Source organism: Etheostoma cragini, chromosome 5 (genome assembly GCF_013103735.1).
Source record: "Etheostoma cragini isolate CJK2018 chromosome 5, CSU_Ecrag_1.0, whole genome shotgun sequence".
In the NCBI taxonomy this organism is placed as follows: Eukaryota; Metazoa; Chordata; class Actinopteri; order Perciformes; family Percidae; genus Etheostoma; species Etheostoma cragini.
The window spans coordinates 13,864,381-13,886,075 of record NC_048411.1 but is presented as its reverse complement, the minus strand read 5'-3'; the positions used below and the strand labels follow the sequence as shown (position 1 = coordinate 13,886,075).

General features: G+C 40.0%; 1 protein-coding gene across 6 annotated transcripts; it reads left to right on the top strand.

Annotated features, from left to right (window-relative positions):
• Positions 1–115: 115 nt before the first annotated feature.
• On the top strand, positions 116–18,006 carry LOC117945202 (ceramide transfer protein-like). 6 transcript variants are annotated; one of them, XM_034872529.1, is made up of 19 exons: positions 116–209; positions 773–873; positions 1,061–1,195; positions 3,519–3,635; positions 10,248–10,355; positions 10,653–10,791; positions 11,278–11,364; positions 11,484–11,641; positions 13,736–13,828; positions 14,004–14,090; positions 14,334–14,426; positions 14,810–14,887; positions 15,632–15,727; positions 16,057–16,189; positions 16,287–16,357; positions 16,454–16,582; positions 16,826–16,955; positions 17,594–17,731; positions 17,905–18,006. In XM_034872529.1, the coding sequence occupies exons 2-18, from the start codon at positions 784–786 to the stop codon at positions 17,719–17,721; spliced, it is 1,872 nt and encodes a 623-aa protein (XP_034728420.1). In that variant the 5' UTR covers positions 116–209; positions 773–783; the 3' UTR covers positions 17,722–17,731; positions 17,905–18,006. The 6 variants fall into 6 exon arrangements, with proteins under 6 accessions (XP_034728420.1, XP_034728421.1, XP_034728418.1 ...); XM_034872527.1 differs by having other exon boundaries at positions 140–293; XM_034872526.1 differs by having other exon boundaries at positions 140–293; positions 754–873.
• Positions 18,007–21,695: the final 3,689 nt, after the last annotated feature.

The window sequence follows — 21,695 nt, the reverse complement described above, 5'->3', positions numbered from 1 at the left end:
ATACAAATTAAATTAAACAATTTTAATAAATAAAATAAAAAGAGATCATATTGTAAATATGAAAAAATGAATGCTTTAATGTGAAGGCAAATGTGTGGCTTCCGGTGTCACTGTAATTGAGTCTAACTTGATCCCTCTCTGTGTACACAGTAAAGCGTGGCTGCAGCGCCTCCCCCGACCCGAAAGAAGACAAGCTAGCCAGTCCCATGGTCAGTCCTCCACTATGCTAACCAAACTGCGGAACTACAGCAGCCACACAGACCGTTGCTCCACATTTGTAGCTTGAAGTTGAGGTATAGGGTTAACACACGAAGGCCGTCCTTATCCCTCTTTTGAGTAGCTTATCGACTGCAGCTAAAATAGCTAACGACAACAGTCACAAGTTACTGGTTAAGTTAATGTTAGCAAGTGGCGTGGTTTGACAGCTAGCGCTAACTAGCTAGCTAGCCTTATTGGTATTCGACGTCAGTTTCAAAACAAAGCCCGCAAAACGGAAAAGTTTGGACTCACCTCCAGAATATCTTGTTTCAAAACAAGCTAGCGGGGTTTGTCAATCGACGGAAGACTAATTAGCTACGCTATTCAGATTATGATTGATACGCTGAGTTAATGCCTAGCTAGCTAATTAACGGTAACATATTTCCCTGAGGTTAAGGCTATAGAGCTGTCAGCAGTTTTGGCTGTGACGCGTTTGAATTATAACTAATTCAGCAAACCTAGCGGGCAGCTACGTGCTTCGGTCAATAAAGTTAGGTTTAAGTTTTCTTTAAAGCTTGGATTTAAATGTCCGAAAAGAGTTCATCGTCCGGTTCCGATGAGGATGTGGACCCTGAATCCGGGCAGCCTGTGGAGCTCGGAGGCGTCTTAAGCAAGGTAGGTAACGTTAAACCGGTTGGATGTTAGAATCTTTTATGCTACAGAAATGTTTAGGTGCTTTGATCACAAACTAGTCTGAAAGCCCGGTGAGCTGCAACAGTTGAATTAATTCCTGCATAACGTTACAAATCGTCCAGGCATAGTTCAGCTTACTGTTTTTTGTACATCTTGTGTGTGTTTACAGTGGACTAATTACATACACGGGTGGCAGGACCGATGGGTCGTGTTGAAAAACAATACTTTGAGCTACTACAAGTCGGAGGATGAACGGGAATACGGCTGCAGGGGGTCTTTGTGCCTCAGCAAGGCTGTTATCACAGTAAGTGTTAACATCACTCTTCTGCTGGAAAAAGGGCTCATAAGATGGATGAAAGGTTGATTTTCTGCATCAGTACTCTTGGAGTAGGGTTACCTCTCTGGTAGGTCTCAATGTTTTGATCCTGTCCACCCTGTCATTAGCATGGAGTTGAACTTTAATTCCTTCAATCCATGTTGTCAAAGACAGAAAGGTAAACATTAACTAGCAATGAGGCTGTTAGCAGACCAAGGCGTTCTTGTTCCAGCAATAGTTTGAGAACACTCTCATGCCTATTCCTCCATAGCAGTTATGGCACCAGATATTTGAAATTGGTGTTCCCTACTGTTAAAAAAAGATAGCTTTGACCACATACTATAGAGATCAGACCTGTATTTTTCCCGATGCAGGCCCCATTGTTGGTGAGATAAGTTTAAACCCCACACCCTGGTTAAATATTCACTGTTCTCTCTCAGCATGTCGTTATCAAGTACAGAGGCCAAACAAATGGTTTTACTGTGATTTGTGCAATAGGATTATATGACTCCAAACTGGATTAGAACCACACCACGAAAGATTACAGATATTCATTTGAATGAGCATAATGCCAGTTCCTGAATGGAATTCCACAAGACATTTAGAGTGTTTTGTAATTGTGTTATAGCAGGCAAACTTCATTACGAGTGTGCACAGTTTAATAATCACACATGCTCACTAATAATTTGAGTAGTATGACCCAAATTGTTACTTCTTGCGGCCTCTCCCCTCTTCCTAAATAAAGCCAGGGCTGTCTACGGAGACTGGGGAATGAGGACTCAGGAATGGAAAAACATGCCTCTGCTTCTTTTCTTGCCTAAGAGCAGTCTGTTACACACGGTGTGTCTGCAATCACACCAGACTTTCTTCATACAGAAGCAACGTTACTGTCTGGAAATTCCTATCAAAGGCCCAGATCCATTATCAGAAGTGTGCATCAGATTAAGCCCTTGTCAGTGCATTGGTGTTTTCCTGTCAGTTATTTTTGTACAAAGCAAACTTGTGTTAAATATTTCCATGTCCACAGTCTTTACTCCAAGAGGGGTGTCAGGCATAATAACACGTTTTTTTTTTTTCCTAACACACTAGTTTAAAGGCAACCATAATAAAAGAAAAACCTTGGATCTTAGATGCTTCTTTTGTGAGGAAGTAATCAATGTTTAAATGATAATCTTCTCTTTTCTAACGCTGAAGAGGCCACAGTCTTATACACACAAAAAAGCCATTGCAGCAAGGATATTCAGTTGTGCTTACGCAAAGGGAAGGTGATTGTTCCAAGCAGAAAGAAAGAGATATAAACTGGGTTGTAAAGCAGAGGTTTATGGGCCGTGTCTGATACAGGACAGTAAGATAGACTGGAATTCTCGAACCAGTAATAGCATCATGGCTGGATGCACTTGAGCTTACTATTGCACACCCCTCCTTTATGGTGAAATTAAGAAGCTGGAGGGCATTTCTGATCTTACCTCTGTCCCTGAGCATCCCAGCTATGCAGCTTAGAAAATGTATTATTATTGTTAAAGTGTTAAGACAGTTCAGAGTTGGAGTGTATGTTGCTATTGCTCGTGGCAGTGAAGAAGCCAGCACATGAGCATCATTCAGCAAATCTAATCAATCTTGAGCAACGTGATGATGTGTCAGCTGACAGAGCAGCTGTAGTCTTGGTTTTAGTAAGGAGAAAACTGGGAAAGAGATTTGAGTCAACTGTGTCGTATTTCTCATTAGGAGCCTTTGCAGAACAGAGCTCTCTTCAGCTGAGTGCAGTGGTCAAATTCCAATCTCAGAGGAAACGGGAATTCTTTGGTGCATGTGTTTGGGTTCCTGGTGGTTGGAGCTGGGTGGGGTGAATTGTAGAATGGGGGAGTGAAATAGTTGAAAGATGTGGCCTAATCGTCAAAGGAAAAGTTATGATGACCCAGGTTTAGGCAAAGGCATGCTGGAAGAATATCTGTTTTTGCACAGCTCTGGTGCGGTCGTTTAGAGTTGCGCCTGCAGACATAAGACATCAGTTACTAATTAAAATTCCTGTTTATTGTGTGGCCGAGGCTTTTCTATGACTGATGGAATCCATGTGTGTCCAGAATGTGTCAGCACTATTCTGTCAGTGTCATAAACAGACTGTACAAGCATTACCGTGGGAATTTTCCTCTGATCCATCAACTATTTGATTAAAGTAGTGGAAAAATGTTACATTGAGTTTTTGTATTTTGGTTTCAATTACAGCCATTTCATTTTGGTGGTTGTATTTCCTGACATGACATATGTGCTCTGCCTAATAACTATTCATGACCCCTCTCTTCTCTCTTTCTAGCCTCATGAGTTTGACGAGTGTCGTTTTGACATCAGCGTGAACGACAGCGTTTGGTACCTCAGAGCTGAAGATCCTGAGCACAGACTCCAGTGGATTGAGTCGATAGAGCTTCACAAGGTGAGGAGAACGAGTTTCTCTTTCTTCATAGATTAGCTGGATTGTTCTCGCTGGCTTCTTTTTACACCTTTCGATAAAGTTATGAATGGACATTTTACCTAAATGCAAGTAAGTTGTATTACTCTGATAAATAAATTAATATTATAGATGCTCAGTGCGTGCCTGAATCCATTTCTGGTTGTGCTTAGTTTGCATGGTGGTTGTCAAGAATCAGAACACATGTTCTTATTTCATATCGGGCTAAAATAAATATTTGATTATTTTTTGGCTTACGTTATTGCCCACTGAACCGTGCTTTGCTGCAATGCTTTCAGGAATTTAGGTTCAATTTTGGCTCATGGTGGTTTTCCCAGCTGGGTGTGGCAGGATAGGGATTTGGACACAAACACACACACAGGCCTTCACCCCGGGTATGTGAGGAATCTGTGGAGTGAGGGGTTGAGGTGGGGGTGTCCCCTGTTATCAGGTGCCAGGCAGCTGCTCACTCTGCAATGACATCAAGTTAACATAAACATGCATAAAGTGTGTAAAGCACATATACGTTGTCATGAGTGAAGTGATCTGTCCAAAATCAGCTGTTGCAACTTATTTAGTTTGAGTTAGTATGCTCTTAATATTAATAATCTATTATAGTATTAATATTATAGCTATTTGTTTTATTTTGTTTCATTTTTATTGCTAAGCTTATATAGTGTTCTGACCCACAGATGGTACATAAACTTGGTTAATATCAGCCAGTGTGTTAGTATTACAGTTACATTTGGTGTATTACAGTTCTATACTGTGTGTAATCTGGGTCTTGGAAAAGGAAATTAAAACAATTGATTGAAAATGAAATAATGGCTTAATAATTAGGATATTTTCATAAACTGGTCAATTTAAAATACTTTTTTTCAAAATCTTGGTGGCAGATTTTGGCCTTTTCCCCCTCTTAATTTCTGACACTGGGTGAACCCGTGGGAGAGAGACAAGACAAATCTACATTTTACCAGTGCACAATAAGAGCTGGGCAACATATTGATATTGTATCTATCGTGATACAAGCCTAGATTTGGGATCTTGTAATATTGTAATCTGGCATGAGTGGTGTCTTTTCCTGGTTTTAAAGGCAGCATTACAGTGAAGGTATGCCATTTTCTGAACATGCCAGACTGTTGTAGATGTTCTATTATTTTCCTTTACCCACTTAGTCCTTGTATCCACATTAGTGATTATTATTTTGCAAAAATCTCATTGTGCAAAAATGTTGTGAAAGGACAAATAGTCAACGCTACAATATTGTTGCGGTATCAATATCGAGGTATTTGGTTAAAAATATTGTGATATTTGATTTTCTCCATGTCGCCCAGCCCTATGCACAATTAATGTGAGTTATGTAACTTTCCTTGCCTGTGTTTGCCACATGAAAACACTGTAGTTGAGAAATCACCATAAGTGTGCCACCCTTAAAAAAAAAGAATCACTATCCTGTGAATTCTCATTAGGCTTGCTTCCCCAGTAAATGGTGCTGTGGGTGGTTTTGTGAGTGCTAATGGGTGTTGGCAACTGAGTGTGAGCGACCACAGGTCTCCAGTCTATTAACGATGGTGTGAGAGTATTTCAGGGTTATGTCTGGATCGTGACCTACAGTCACCTCAGTAAGCCTAATGCAGCACTACCTGTCTGTAGAGCTAGGTTTATGTAATTACCTAAACACTATAATTGTGCTTTAATATGGTTTGAACTGGTCATGATTACTGCTTTTAAATGCCTTGTATAAGCCACTTTGCAATGGCAAATAACCACCACCATTGGCATATCAATATCCGCAAATTAGGTTAGTTATTCTACAGGGAAAGAAACTGTTTTTGTTCAGGTTCATTTGTGTTTTTATGTGTGTGGGAGTGTGTTGGTGGTGGAAAAAGTTCTGCTAAGTGCTGGGACGTGAAGTGCAGCTCTTGATGAATAATGCATTTTTTTATTTTTTTTATCGCACAGCTACACAAATCAAGAGGGACACAAAACTCTCTCGATCATACCAAGAAGACTATTCCATTCTGTAAGATTTGGAGGGGGGGATAAGGGATGGGAAAAAACACTGTATTATTTGTAGTTTTTTGCCACTTCTTTAGCTTGGTTGTTAGCACAGTCTGAACATATTGGCCCAGATCAGGCTTCACAATCATCAGTAAATCTCAGTTATCAGAATAAGAAAGGATAAAAGTAGAGTCAGGTAAAAAATCAAGACGTATGATGCGCGCTCTCTCTCTCTCTCTCTCTCTCTCTCTCTCTCTCTCTCTCTCTCTCTCTCTCTCTCTCTCTCTCTCTCTCTCTCTCTCTCTCTCTAAAGTAGGCTGCTTCAATTACACTCTCACTCTCTCTCTTATGCATATATGCATGCACTCTTCATTTTTATCCCTCTCTTGCTCTGTCTCATACTTACAAACACACACTCACGGTCACTTGCTCAGTGATGGATGCTGGACATAAACATGGACAAGATAAAAAGGTTTTGCATATCAGGGTGTGTGGTCTGTTGATATATGTACACAGCAGAGTGGAGTGCATGTGCTTGTGTCTTTGAGTCCATTTGTGTGTCTGCGAAAGATCTGACTGAAAGCAGACCTGCTTCACTCTGCCGAGGCTTTCAAGACTCGTCTTATAGGCTCAGTCCGTCTCTTCTGCTTCAAGGAGCAGCTAGTGTCTGCCACTCCCCTGACCGCTATGAAGAAAATGACTTTTTTGTATTCCTCCGTTGCCTCTCTTAAAGCTGCTGTCTTTTACTTGATGAGCTAAGCTAAGTCCATATGGCTTTTTTCGCCACCTCCTCCTCTTCCCTTTTGTTCCTCAGTAAGGTGTGTCCAGAGAAACAGGAATACTGCATTTAAGCCTCTGAGTTGTCAGAAGAGTGGGAGTGTTGAGGCAGCGTCTGGGCCATGTTGGGGCCAGCAAACCATCGGGACTGCAGCAGTGTCCTGCTCTGCTTTGGGTGTTGGAATGGCCGAATGGTGGGCTTATAGCACGTTGGCATACTGCTTGCTTAATGTCTCTCATCATCGAAGTATTTAGTTAGAATGTCAGTGTTGTGATATGAATGATAAACATGGCTCATCTTTGCCTTCCTTCATACAGTGCTCTGCATACATTATTTTCTATCTGCATGCATGCAGTTTTTGCTTATGGGCCATCTTGGGAATTGAACTCTACTGCAAGTCAGTTGTTAAAAAGACATCAGTTACAGTTTTTTTTTTTTTTTTTAATTAAGCTTATGCTGCATGGTTATGTGCTGGAATGCCAGCATGTTTAATGACAGGTAATTTCCCAAACAGCAATATGCTCAGATGTGTAGAACTACTTAGGCGTTGCTATGGTCACTTACTGTTGACTCATCTCATTACCATCACAAAGCCGTGGGCACAAGGTGCCATTTATTGTTTTGTATATGAGTGGGTTTTTAATTTTCACAGCTATGTCATGCAGCATGATGCCAGTCTCAGGGGTTGTCACAGATTGTTTTCATGTTTCATGAATGTATTGCTTTTCCCCTTGGTCTATGCCCACACCAGCAATACAATGCCTTAATTAAAACATGAGGAAACCTTTAAAGACACCAATTTTCTTTGTGAATGAATAATGTATCATAAATACATGTTTTTCCTTTAAAATACAGGGGCATACAGGTGGGCTCAAAAGTTTGGGCACCCCTGGTATAAAATTTGTATTAATGTGTATAAAAAAAGCCAAGAGAAGATGCCCTGGGGTTGCATTGCAGCTAGTGGCACAGGGAACATTTCACGAGTTGAAGGAAAAATTGATTCAAAATAACTTCAGCATTTTGGACGCTAACTTTATGCCATCTGTGAAAAGCTGATGTTAAAGAGAGGATGGCATCTACAAATGGATAATGATCCTAAACACACCTCAAAATCCACGGTGGATTACATCAAGAGGCGTAAACTGAGGGTTTTGCCGTGGCCTTCACAATGTTTGGACCTCAATATTATTGAAAATATCTGGATAGACCTTAAAAGAGCAATGCGTGACAGACATCTCAGAAATCTCAAAGAACTGTAAGACTTTTGGAAGGAAGAATGGGCAAAGATACCTCAAACAAGAATTGAAAGACTCTAGGCTGGCTAGAAGAACCGTTTCCAAGCTGTGATACTTGCCATCAGATTTTTTCACCTTTTCTTGGCTTCTTTAATACAAATACAAAATTTTACTAGGGGTGCACACACTTTTGAGCCCCTATACAGCCCCTAAGTAATTGAAATTTAACTTTATCACTTTAATTAACTTTATCATATACCCTTCACCATACCTAGAGATTGGCATGGGGTACTTTCCATAACATCACCTCATTGCAAATCAAACCAGCTATTAGGCTAAATGAAATAAAACCATGCCAATCTCTAGGTATGCTGAAGGATACGTATGTGATGTGGGGTTATTTTAATTCCAAAGGCCAAAGGAATTTCATGAGGATTCATAGTATCCTGGATCCATGAAATAACTGGCCTTTAAATTAAACATCTGCCTGCCCCTATGGGAATTTAACATAGGGGTGTACTTACTTATGTAGTTTAAAGGTGCCCTGCCACACATATTTCATTAACTTGTGGTTAAGTTCTACCATGGACTCTGTAACATTTTTTGTGGAAAAAATGCCTTTGGTACCTTGTTTCAAGCCATTCTAGTGTGGTATAGAAAGCCTGCCGGAAGACGCACTTTGATTTGTGCCAGTTCTCATTTATATTCAGCGAGCTAAGCTGCTTAACTCTGATTGGCTAACAGCTAGCCAATGAGAGCCTGACTATCAGAAGCCGCTCTTTTTTCAGTGGCTAGAGTTGACAGAGAAGGTAGTAGTTAATTTTTACGTTGACGACAGAACACAATCGCATGTGAACATTTAAAACAATGCAAGTAAACACTTTTGTGTGGCAGGGCACCTTTTAAGGTAGAACATTTATGTATTTATGATACATTATTAATTCACACAAAAAATTGGTGTCCTTAAAGGTTGGATTTTTCCTCATTTTTTTAAATTAAGGCATTAAGACCAATCGGTCAGTTAATATTAATGGATGGAGTTTTTTTGAATTTTTGAATTTCATTTTATTTAACGGTATTTATGGTGTATTGTCCACTCCCTTTGTTTGAATCAAAATGGGTTAGTTCGAGCTTTGTGAATGCTTAAATGTATCAATTTAATCTCACTATATCAACGTAAATATAGTATGAATGCAACAGCAAATATTTACACATTATTTTCAGGGATGCACCGATCCGACATTTTCAGTCCCGACACAGATGCCTGGGCTTTGTGTATCTGTTGATACCAATCCAATACCATTGTTGAATTAATAATAAACTGTATACCTTCCACCTTAAACCTTCCTTCCACCTTTTGGAAGAACCAGACCCTTTCTAACTAAACATCACTTTCCTAAGTGAGACAAAATAACATAGTGTATGTAATGAATTGAATTCACATGGTGCTTTTGGATGTGCTTGATTAAATTGGTAGTATTGTACTTTGCAGTACTATCACCACCCCTCAAAACATTAACTTTGCAGACATTGCAAACAGCCACTAGTTGGCTTGGCAAGCATGAAATATCTCCACACAGCCGACTCTTTGGCTTGCTCCGTGTTGCTTAATGGTTAACTCAACTCATCCACCATGTGACATACATGCGCCTGACAAATGATATAGAATGTGCTGCGACGGAGGGGAAAAAAAAACTGACAAAACTGAAACTGTTTTGTCATTATCAGGGCCGACATCCAAACTTAATATCGGATTGGTGCACCACTAATTTTTTCTGTTGGCCTGGTCTGTTTACCCAGTATCCAATAGCCAATCTCTTAAATGTGTCACCCTGATGTAGTCATTGTAAGCTCCTTTGGCAGAGGACTGAATGTGTACATGTTTGTCACCTGATATCCTGGTCAGTTTGCTCACTGCACTCAAGAAATACCTCTGCATGCCTTTTAAGTAAACAGGAATGACTTACCTTGTTAGTTTAATAATCAGAGGAAACTACACACAAAGGCCATGACAAACCCTCAGCATAACTGATATTTGGAACTGATATGCATTTACAGTGAAAATGAAAATCTTTGAGTCCAATTTTTGTTTTGAGGAATGTTACTTAATCCAACACAAAACTGTGTTTAGATGTTCTAAGCAATTATTTAATAAATTAGAAACTTTTAACATAATACACAGTTAAAGATAGTCAGATAGTGTTGTGGGCGGGACATTAAGTCAGACAGTTCTGGGATACAGTGTAATTTATTTCCACTGTTCCTTAACCACCTAGTATCAGGTCTGCTGGCAGGCTAGATGGTGCATGTGTCTATTTGTCAGCCCGAGTCCCTTTAGCAGACTGTCTTTGTAGGTGTAGGCCCTGCTCTGGTCGAGCTCAGCATTACTCATGGCTGCTGACTGCAAGAATTGATCTCTATCTGTCTTGTTTTTTTATGAGATACATCATTTCTTATTGTGTTGAAATTGTTTGTGTTTTGGTGACACACTGATCTTATGTTCCTTTTCTTTATCATTCATATTATATTGTCTCCTTCCCTCATTTCTCTCTCTTTTTCCTTTGATCCCTCTCTGGATTTCAGGCAGAGTCTGGTTATGGTTCAGAAACCAGTCTCAGGCGCCATGGTTCCATGTTGTCTCTCACGTCAGCAGCCAGTGCCTTGTCTGCCACATCCACATCCTCCTTCAAGGTAAATCCGTGATCGCCTGAGAGTTTGATGTTCGGCTCTATTAAATTATGTCAAATTCTCAATCCCTCGCCGCCCTCTCTGAAAGAATTCCATCTACGCACATTTAAACTTTGGCCCCATATACCAAAGCACTTTCTGAAAATACAAGCGAAAGGCTAGATCTGTAGTTGTCAGAAATTGTTATGTACTTACTTGTTGTGAGGGCCTTGCCTTTTGGTTAAAACAGAGAACTGACCTCAATCTTCCCCCTGACAGCGCTTTATGGTGTCTCTTTACTTCTGAATTCTTTCTGCTCAGAAGGGGCACAGGTTGCGTGAGAAGCTAGCAGAAATGGAAACATTCAGGGACATTCTGTGCCGACAAGTGGACACCCTGCAGAAATACTTTGACACCTGTGCTGACGTTGTCTCCAAAGATGAATTTCAGAGAGACAAAGGTAATTCACTTTCATGGAGCTTGTATTTTTTTTAAATATATATATATATATATATGTGTGTGTGTGTGTGTGTGTTGTGTGTGTGTTAGATTTTAATTAATGGTTTAGTTTTAACAGTTATTTTAAAGCTTGAGCTTTACTTGGTTCATGCAGTGGGAGTTAAATGAGAGTTGTTGGGAAGACTCATTAAAAGCAAAATCAACATCAACTTACAATGCACTTTGTTGTCAGTCTTCAAAATCATTTTCATATTAAACTTGCTCTATAATGTAGGTTAAACAAACAGGAACTTTAGCATTGTGTGTTCAACAATTGTCCAATTAAGAAACGGATCACTTTTTTAGGTGTAAATATACCTGTTGAATAGGTTTGAAAATGTTAGACTATACTCTATTATCTATATGTCCAGGTTAAGCTATTTATGCCATTTATACTTTGGTTAACTGGACAGATCGTAAATACAGATTTTGTTGGCTTTCTTACCAGTACTAGAGGAGGACGAAGAAGAATTTCCTACCACTACAAAACCCAATGGCGAATATAATCACAACAACAATGGCAGCAAAGAGAAATGTAAGTTTACCTGCAGACCATTGCTTTATTTGAAATCATCTGTGAAAAAACAAAAACAAAGTGGTTGCTCGGACTTAACATAAATTCACAAGTTATTTAATTGTTTCTGCCTGTGCCAGTGTGCCCCCCTGCCAGTCCCAAATGTATGAATGGAATAGACTTCAAGGGTGAGGCCATCACCTTTAAGGCCACCACAGCAGGCATCCTCTCCACCTTGTCTCACTGCATCGAACTGATGGTTAAACAAGAGGACAGCTGGCAGAAGAGACTGGACAAGGTACCGACTTGCTACATACAGTGATTCAAATAAATGTCACTCACAGTTTGCTAATACCAGCATGAGTAGATCCGGATTCCATCCAGTGGTCTGATCCGCTTGCACAAAAGATGTCTCCGCATGCAGTAACACAATGAAGTCAGCGGCAAGCCATCTGCAGCAGGCTACCAGTGTCTATATGGAAATGGAAACCTTCGCTATATATTACAACCAAAGTCTTCTAAATTTCTCTAGAATCAACAACACAAGCGGTTATCCTACAGGAACACTGTTGCAAATTGTGCAAGCGGTCTGTAACGGTGTACCGGCATCTATTTGAATATTAATACTGTGCCGTACCCTTACCACATTGCCTTAATGATAAAGTCTGCTTTTGGAGTGTATTTCACCAGTGTTTCTGACCATGAGGTGACCCAACTATGTTGTGGCAGGTGTATTGCTCTGGACCTAAGGAAGCGCTGCGTCGAGTTTGTTTGGATGAGCGGCTCTGGAGAAAGCTGTAACACCTGTGGTGGCCGAGCAAACATCCTGTTCCGAAGAGGCCCGTGTTGAATGGGCATTGCACTAGTGTGAATAATGGGCAGTTTCTTGAGGTGGCGTGTTAGCAGCCACTGCTTTGTGGTGCTAATTGAGGACCTAATTTCTGCCTTCCATTGTCCTTAAGGAGTTGCTTATGTGATGAGGTTGTGGTTCAACACTCAGGCTGTCCAAATGTCTAACAGTGATTGTAGTATCTGAAAACAGTGCATGTTTTACTACAAGGTGATTTAATGGACTTGGCTCTGAAACCTGAAGCACAAATGCACTTGTACTATAAGGAGCTTTTAACTTTTTGTTATTCAATAGTTTAGTTTTTTTATCAGAGTGGTTGGAGTTCCCATATCACTCTTCCATTCATTGATTTTGCTTCATCTAGAGAGCTGTCTGTATTTAAAGGTGTGCTCTAAAGAGCACCTCGTTCTTATATCCTCATCAGTTTAGTTGATGTTGTCGAACCAGTTTTTTTTTTTCTGTGTGTGTGTGTGAAGGCATGCTGCCCAACCCTAAACCTACAAAAGCCGGGAAATGCTTTCAGTTAGGCAGACTGCTCGAGTGGAACTACCTCACTCTTATGTGTGTTTGGTTATGTGTGTGAAGTTTAGCTGCAGATGTGGAATAGGGAAATACAAATAGTTCGGAACACACTCTCAAAAGGAACAAAACAGGCCTACTCCGACTCGTACAGACAGAGTGAATTAGAAAATGACTGCTAAGACGTCTTTGTGCAGTTTGTGGAAGCCTTCGCTACAAAAGAGGACAGAGCAGCTGAAATACCAGACTCAGAGATGGATACCTCTACAGACTCGCAGCCTCTTCTTTAAAGTAGGCCTTGGTTTGCCTTTCTGTACAGCAGGATCATGTCCTGTTGTTTTGTAAGAAGAGTTATGTCACACAGTGGCTTCCACCTTGTTTAGTTTCATTGTTTCTTTCTGTCTGGTTTCTCTCCAGTTAAGTATTTTTGAGAGAATGCTATTGATTTTAGTATGCTTGTAGCCACAATTGCTTTAGTTTGCTTGTTTTTTTATTATTATTGCAGTGTGGATGAACGGTGTCTGAAATATGAGCAGTTTCTTCCTGAGTGTGTGGTTTTAGTCTACATAGTACATTTTATTCTGTATTTATTAATTTGCTCTCACAGAGACTCCAAATACATAAGCTGGTTTTGCAATGTTTCAGTGCTTCGTTGTGTAGGCAGGGACTGAGACATTAAGTCAAACCTGTTTGAGAGCGCACACAGCTGAATGATATGGTGGGTCTGTCAGAGTGTTTTAGAGCTCTTTTCTTCCCCTTTTGTTGTGAATCTTTATCTACTGTTATCCGATGAAAGGAGCATTGTCACTGGGGCGGAGCGTTTTGTTTGACTCCATAACACTTAATTCCGGATGTTTTATTGTCTAAATGTGAAGGATCAGCAGATCTTCTTTTAAATGCAACACAGATGTTTTAATGGGCGTTTCTATTTACATGGTGTTGCTGTTATTAATTGTTTTATACAGTTGCTCTAGCAACACTTCACTGCTCTCTCTCTCTCTCTGTGTCTCTCTGTGTGTTCAGGAGCTCGACAAGAGGAGGAGGGTAGAAGATGCCTACAAGTCTGCTATGTATGAAATGAAGAAAAAGTCACACTACGGAGGCCCAGACTACGAGGCAAGATGATATTAGATTTAAAAAAAGGAAAGATTAGAAACAGCTGGATGAACCACAAAAGAATGATTTCCTGACTTTTCCTCATGTCTCCCAGCTTGTGCATTTTTATCATACTGCACCTTTTTCAGGGCTGTTCTCACAGGATTCTTATTTTGCTGACATTTACCTTCCACAGGAGGGGCCGAACAGTCTGATCAATGAGGATGAGTTCTTCGATGCGGTGGAAGCCGCACTGGACAGACAGGACAAGATAGAGGAGCAGGTGTGATGGACATCTAAACTTGCTCAATCAAAATGTCCTGTCCAGTTTGGATGAATAAAGCAATTACACATAGTATAGAAGGCATATTGAATCTCTCCTGCCCCCGACTTTAGCATCTTTCTCTCTTGGAAACACATTTAAAGAAATAAAAATGAACTGGAGCACAGTTGCATACAGTATACAAAAGGATGTTGCCTTTCTCTGCACCATCTTCTTAATCTTCTTCTCCAAACTCCCCGTCAGTGCCAGTCAGAGAAGGTTAGGATACCTCGACGAACTCTGGTGCCTCCAGGAGACATCTACTCCACCATCGGTACACACCGATTTGCCCCCAAGGTATTCAACACATTTCTTAGGATCTCTTTAATGTACTTCTTGTTTCTGTTCCACTTTGTTCTAATTTAAGGCTACCGGTTGCTACTGTTTGCAATCTGTCGTCATTCCTCCTCTCTACAGCGTCGTCATGTTACAGCCAGTGTGTCCTGTCTATAAAGGTCTCCAACTATAGCTTGTGTGCTTCTCTTAACGTGTCCATGCTTCACATTAATCTCTTCACACAGAGGATCAGTTTGTGCTTACTGCAATCATTTGAGCGCTTACATAACCTCTTCATATGAAATGCTACTTGAACAGGTTGTGATTGTGCACCTGTGGTGGCTGCAGGTTGCCTTTTTCTGTTTTGTTCCTCATTCCCTTCAATCTTACTCTCTGCTGTACAGCCCCATAGCCATTCTTCTTCCCTCTCCTCCGTTGAGCTTGTCAGTGCTTCAGATGACATTCACAGATTCAGCACTCAGGTACTGTATTTGGTCAACAGCAAGCACCTGTATCTGCAGGGGGATGCAAACGTCTACTGCTTTCCACCGCAGAGCATGAGCCAATGCATGACAATGTCTACTAACCAGCCTCTCCAGGATTTTGCAAATGTGTCTTGTGCTTTGTGTAGCATGTTGTAGGTTTTTACTCCAAAGTCTTTATAGTATTATTTGATGCACTAAGACAAATAAAACAACCTGACTGGACAAAATTGAAATTCCTGGATGTGATCTTCATCACAAACCGGTTGTCATCATTCAACTGAAAGAAAAAATGTTAATGTAGTTCTGCATGACTGGAATACAGAGAAAGCTCCTTTCCTCACATGACTCTGTCTTCCACAGCATGAGCAAGCATGTCTGGCTATACGCTTTGTTCTTATGCACTGTTGGGATGTTGAAAAACACCCCCAAGCAGAATCTGTTTTGTACTGTATGTGGCTAATGTATTTGCTTAAAGAATTCCGAGGATTCTGAGAGGAAAATAGTTTTAGGGGTTTCCTAGTTGTGATGTTATCAAAACCCTTTGTAATAAAACACCAACACAGGTGCTAGGTGTGTTGCTCCAGACTATAAATCATTAAACCTGAGCATAGCTTCCTTAATAAAATGTATTCTTCTCCCCATCATCATTGTCCTGTTTCAAAGGATGTCCTCAAATAGGCCGGTAAAGAACTGTAAAACACTTTCTAACATTAATTTAATCAATACCTGTCTGTCTCTTAGGTGGAGGAGATGGTGCAGAATCATATGACTTATTCTCTTCAGGACGTGGGTGGAGATGCCAACTGGCAGCTGGTAATAGAAGAAGGAGAGATGAAGGTGAGTACAGAGCAGAGAAGCTGCTTATGAATCATTTCCCTCGATTCCTAGCTGTGAATATTTGAGTTTGGCACTTTTTTAAAAGCTACTGCGGTTGCAGTAGAAGCACTGGTAAAACATTTGTCACCTAGCAAAGGTCAATCCTTCAAATTAGTAATCAGTACTTTATGAAAGAAAGAATCATCTGAAGTTATTAGTCACTGGTGGAATTAAGAGGATCCTTAAAGATATGTTTTGCAATGATTTTGGTTGTATGTTTTTTATAAAGATATGACTTTCTATTCTACATTCTATTTGTTTTTTCGAACATTCTGCACGTTATGTAACAGGTGTACAGGAGAGAAGTCGAGGAGAACGGTATTGTGCTGGATCCTCTCAAAGCTACGCATTCTGTGAAGGGGGTGACCGGACACGAGGTCTGCCACTACTTCTGGGACACGGCTGTCCGACTGGACTGGGAGAGTAAGTCACTATTTCACAAGTCTCCATCATATCAACACTGTTTGACTTTCTCAGTTGGAATGCCATGACCCGAGCAAACTCTCCTTCCTTCCCTCAGCCACCATTGAGAATTTCAACGTTGTGGAAACGCTGTCGGATAATGCCATCATTGTTTACCAGACTCACAAGGTAAATTGACTACTTGGTGGTTTTAGATGTTGCGGAAACACATTGCACATGTGATCAGTAAAATCCTGCAGCTGAACGCCTTGTGTTGTGTTTCAGAGAGTGTGGCCTGCCTCTCAGAGAGACGTGCTCTATCTGTCAGCCATCAGGAAGATCTTGGCAACAAACGAAAATGATCCTGACACATGGCTGGTCTGCAACTTCTCTGTTGACCACAACAATGCCCTTGTAAGAGTACAACATTACATCTGTTACTATTGGGCAGTAAAGCAAGTGCAATCTATGAGAACATCCCTTAGTCAAACAAGACTTTGTTATGGAATCCTTAGATAATTAGATAGATAGATAGATAGATAGATAGATAGATAGATAGATAGATAGAAATTGATACCAAAAAAATGGGAAATTATGGTAAGCCACAGTGAGATTTGTGTGAGATTGTTTTCATTTACGTTTTTGTTTTACTTCCAGCCCACAAACCGGTGTGTTCGTGCCAAAATCAATGTTGCTATGATCTGCCAAACGCTGGTCAGCCCACCAGAGGGTGATAAAGAGATCAGCAGAGACAACATCCTTTGTAAGATCACCTATGTTGCCAATGGTAAGTGCCTCTCCGGCCTAATAAGGTTTTGATATCCTTGCATATGCCTCTTTCTCCTCATCAGTCCAGCTACAATCTACCTACAAGTACCTCAAATGATGATAAGCTGTTAAGATGAGCCCTTAATAATTTTGGGTCAAAATTATATTTCTTGTCTACAGACAGTCCGTACTAACATAATTCAAATCTACTAAATTATCTAAACTACAGAGGAGGGATTTTTTGGATCACACCTTTTTTAATTCAGAACCTTATTTTAGCAAATATATGCCTTTGTAAAGCTCTTAGCTGGCACAAGAATTAGACTGTCTAAGTTCTTATGTCTTTGACTTGTCCGTCCAGACTTGCACAGCTTGTCCCCCTCCCCTGACTTCCTGTAGATGAGTTTATTATAATATACAGCAATGCTGCAGAAAGAATCCTGAGCCTGTTTATTGTTAGAGAAGCCAGGCAGGTCATGAAAGTTCCTTTTAAATAGCATTACATCTTCACCACTAGATGGCGCCCCAGACCTCTGTTTGTGTACAACATAGTTACACTGTTAGTGACTAGTTATGACTACTACTTGGATCATAAATTTGCACATACACACACACACACACACACTTTCCTGATGGTTTTGCTCTGTGTGGTTGCAGTAAACCCAGGAGGCTGGGCTCCAGCCTCAGTCCTCAGAGCAGTGGCCAAGAGAGAGTATCCCAAGTTCCTCAAGCGCTTCACCTCCTACGTCCAGGAGAAAACTGCTGGGAAGCCCATCCTCTTCTGAACGCAAAGAGGTAACCAGTAATCCAAACGCATCTTTGGGTTACTAAACCGATTGGTAGAACATGTATTACACTGGTGCTTTTTATATGTCATTTTGAACCATGAGAAAGCCAGCAAATGTACAGAAACTGTTATTTTAGTTTTGTCTATTTCCGGGATATTGACTTTTCTTCCTTTGTTTCAGGCTTGCAAAGGGCCAAGGTTGCTCACTAGAGAAACTACAATGTTCAGCCTTTAATCGGTTGTCAAAGACTACATTACCCATTTAGTCGTCAATTTGAATGTTAAACTACTACAAACTACTACATGCAGGACACTATATCATCCAGGGCGTCCCATGGGACACCTGCTTGTAGAAGAGACTGGTTTTACGGCTTTATTCCATCAGTAGTACACTTGAATGTAAATTCAAGAGTATTTTTCAGTGGTTTTTGAATTGTTGTTACCGATTTGCTTCGTTTTTGTAAATTGTTTTGTACATTTCTTATGATTACATACTTCTTGACTTTTCGGGTTTGCTTTAATCACTAGTATTACAGCTACTTGTGTTGCTGCTGCTAAAGTAACTACCATGAAAGAGGAAAGTAGATATTGACAGGAAAAGCATTGATGAGGTGTGGTACAGTATCTCCTCTTTCTTGCCTTCTCCTGTCCCTCTTGGGATGACTATCTTTGCAGTTTGATGGGAGGGGGGGGGGGGGGGGGGGGGGAGAGAACCTAAAGCTATGAAATCTTTATATTTCTAGATTGTTATGAGGTGGCTTTCAGAGAGCACCAGGGACACAATGAATTGTACAGAGAAAACGGAATACATTTTCAGTTTGTTTATCAATGTGAGAAATGTGAAAGGACTGTTAAATGCTTAAATTTGATTATAGTAATGGGCTAAGGAAACCTGAAGTGGGAGATAAAGAGCATTTGCTTAATCTAAAATTGTGTTGGGACAATATTTTGACACAGTTAAAGTGATAATCAATGATGTAGTTGACTGCAGGCAATAGATGCTAAGTTTTTGGCCTTTTGTCTTGAACCTCCATGTAACACACGGTTTCTGACAGATATTTCCAAGTGGCCAGCCATAGTGTCTGATGTACAGATTCCTCTCTTTCATTGAGAGACAAGTGGATACGTTTGGTGTCAGATTTGTAAATTAGTCCCGCTGCTATTGTACAGCATAAGGTAAAGTTGTAAAGCGTAGAGTAGGGTATCATCTACACCCTAGACCTTTTTTAGTCATGCTCTACATTACATTTCACGTGCCACACTACAGTGCAGTGGCTTCTGCCCTTTGACTGATAAACTACCCCCAGAATGCCTTAGGCACCAGGATGAACCCTAAAAACCCCGGTCGGGTTACCTTAACTGTTCAGCCACCAGATGTGCATTTATCAACACAGAAAATAAGCAGACGGGGGTGGGTGAGGAAGGGGGGGTACAAAGGGTCAGCATTTCACATCATCTTACCTCAAGATTGGAATTTATTCTGATTGTGTTCGATTGCAAGAAAAATTGGGAGTTTTGTAATCAGAAGATCTGCATGGTTGAAAATTCACCATCAGATTTCCGGTCTAATGGGTCAGAGGTTAGGAAAGATCTAGATAATTGTTTAGCTGAGGATTACAAGAGCTAGATCTACGAGTAATGTCAGCGGAAGAATGCATTTAGTGTTTTTAATTTTGATATTTTGTCAGTAATTTACACACTTTGTATATTTCTAAGTTGTACATTAGAAGTGTTATTGTTTGCACTAAATGTAATGCAATTTGACAATGTTCTGTAAATTAAAATTGTTACACAGAAGCAAATACAGTGTACTGTTTTAGTGACACTGCTGGGAAGGTGAAGGTCTTCCAAAAGAAGAAAAAAAATATATATATATTTTTATATATTAAAGAACTTATAGTAGGCTATATTTCATGTCAAGTTTAACGTTATTGTATGTTAATGTGCACAAAGTTTTGGACATGAGCAGAAATCTTGCTCAAACATCTGAAATATTACAGTCCAGATGTTTATTAATGAATTAAAATGAATTATGCATCATTGAGGTGAATAATTGTTGTGCACATTTAAGGAGGTTACATCCCCAACAAAAGATGCAAAAGATTGAGGAGGGAAGAATAAATGATGCCTGAGCTACATGTGTGCTGACTCAGATGTTATTACATAGAAAAGTCCAATCTAAGTGAGAATAAATACAAAGCAATACAAAATGCCTGAGAGTCTTATTGCAATGCATTCCATTATGTTTTTATAGTTTTTTATATTTTAGGCATACTGAGTAAGAAAAAGCTAGAAACAGGTGCACACAAATTCACCAAATACAGGAAATGAAGTGTATTATGCTAAAAAAGAAATCCGGGCGGGACGGATCCCAAGATCACCGCATCAGAAATTGTCCCTGATTCTTTTACATCAAGAATTTTCTTGTTAAAAAGAAAAAAAAAGATGTTTACATATTTGCTAACCAATATTTTCAAACATGTGCAATTTCATACATTTTCCCAGGGTAAAATCTGTTAACTGCTGGTTAACATTAGCCTAAAGGTAAAAAAAAAAAATAACATAAAAGTAAGTAAATTGTTAAGTATTTCTCTTTGTTTGAATAACGCATTAACCCTACACATTAATGGGAAAAGAACCCAATTTGGTGTCATTTTACAGCACCATTCTGAATGATGACCATTCACCGTAAATAAGGGCTCCTCCTCTCTGCAAAAGCCAATTTAACCACTGGTAGGCCTACTATATAATAAAGTGTATGCATACATATAAACATAAGGTAACATGTAAATACATCTTTGAAGCTTAATAAACAGTAAGACAATTAGCGTAAATGACCCAGTAGATGGCGCCAATGTTCAATCAATGTGACTCCCATATACCACAGGATGCGGCTCGGCTCAGTTCTCCGCCGTCCGGGAACACCCACCAGGTCCGGATTTATGCTGGAACGGCTGCGGACATGACTGACAGCTGAAGTCTCGAGGACCCACGAGATCTCGCAAATTTATGTAGAATACAGTTTGTTTCCATTCAGAGGAATAGAGGGTAAACAACTCTGTGCTTTTCAAGGTGTAGGCCTAGTGCAGGGAAATATGATCCGCCGTGAGCACGGTCTATTTTATTTAGTTTCTGTGCACTCTCTGCCTTCTGCTGCAGAGCTCTCCGGCCTCCTGCAGAAATAGAAGCTCTGCGGATCTGCTCCGGATCCCCCGAGCTGGGACGGAGCTGTTCCGTGGTCTGTGGAAGTACACACGTTGACTTTAATAACCCCTAGAGGTTGTCTCATTCGAACTACAAATGAAAGTACAAAGGAAATGTCCACCTTCACAGGCCCCGCTGTGAGCTGGCTGGTTGGAGCTCTTCACATAGGATCGGAGACGACAAGTTTATGTTGCATGGCCATCTTATAAAAGAAGATTTCAACTTCCTAACCAAGACTGCACCTCTTCTCTTTTAGCCAATACTCGAATAACGTTACTCAGTCAACGGTGACTTGTGTCAGTATTCACAACTTTAACTTTACCCTTCACAATGTAAAGCTCGACCTATGATATTCCACTGAGATTACACAATGAAATACATTACAAAAATAATTAAATTTTCCACACGTGGCATGCATTAGGCCTACTGTTATTCAAACAACTAATCAAGTCTTGTAGACGGTGACCCGAACGAGTTTGTTGGGTTGTTGATCAATCTCCATTAAGCAATTAAATATAGAATTTGTTGGCGACTTTGGTTTGATCATATATTTTCAAAAACGTAGGCTATATTTGTATTGCTCAGCCAAGTCGCAGCACAGCTTTAGTTGCTGAACCAATCAGATTGAGGTTTTTAACATTCTCAGAAATAGTGAAAAATCCTAAAATTATATAATGTAATAACACACACACACATACATATATATATATATACACACACATATATATATACATACACATATATATATATATATATACACATATATAT

Excerpts from the sequence above, each read along its gene's own strand:
- LOC117945202 (XM_034872529.1), top strand. The coding sequence starts at position 784 with ATGTCCGAAAAGAGTTCATCGTCCGGTTCCGATGAGGATGTGGACCCT. Across the intron at positions 1,196-3,518 it reads TCAGCAAGGCTGTTATCACA|CCTCATGAGTTTGACGAGTG; the intron begins GTAAGTGTTAAC and ends CTCTCTTTCTAG. Across the intron at positions 14,427-14,809 it reads CACACCGATTTGCCCCCAAG|CCCCATAGCCATTCTTCTTC; the intron begins GTATTCAACACA and ends TCTGCTGTACAG.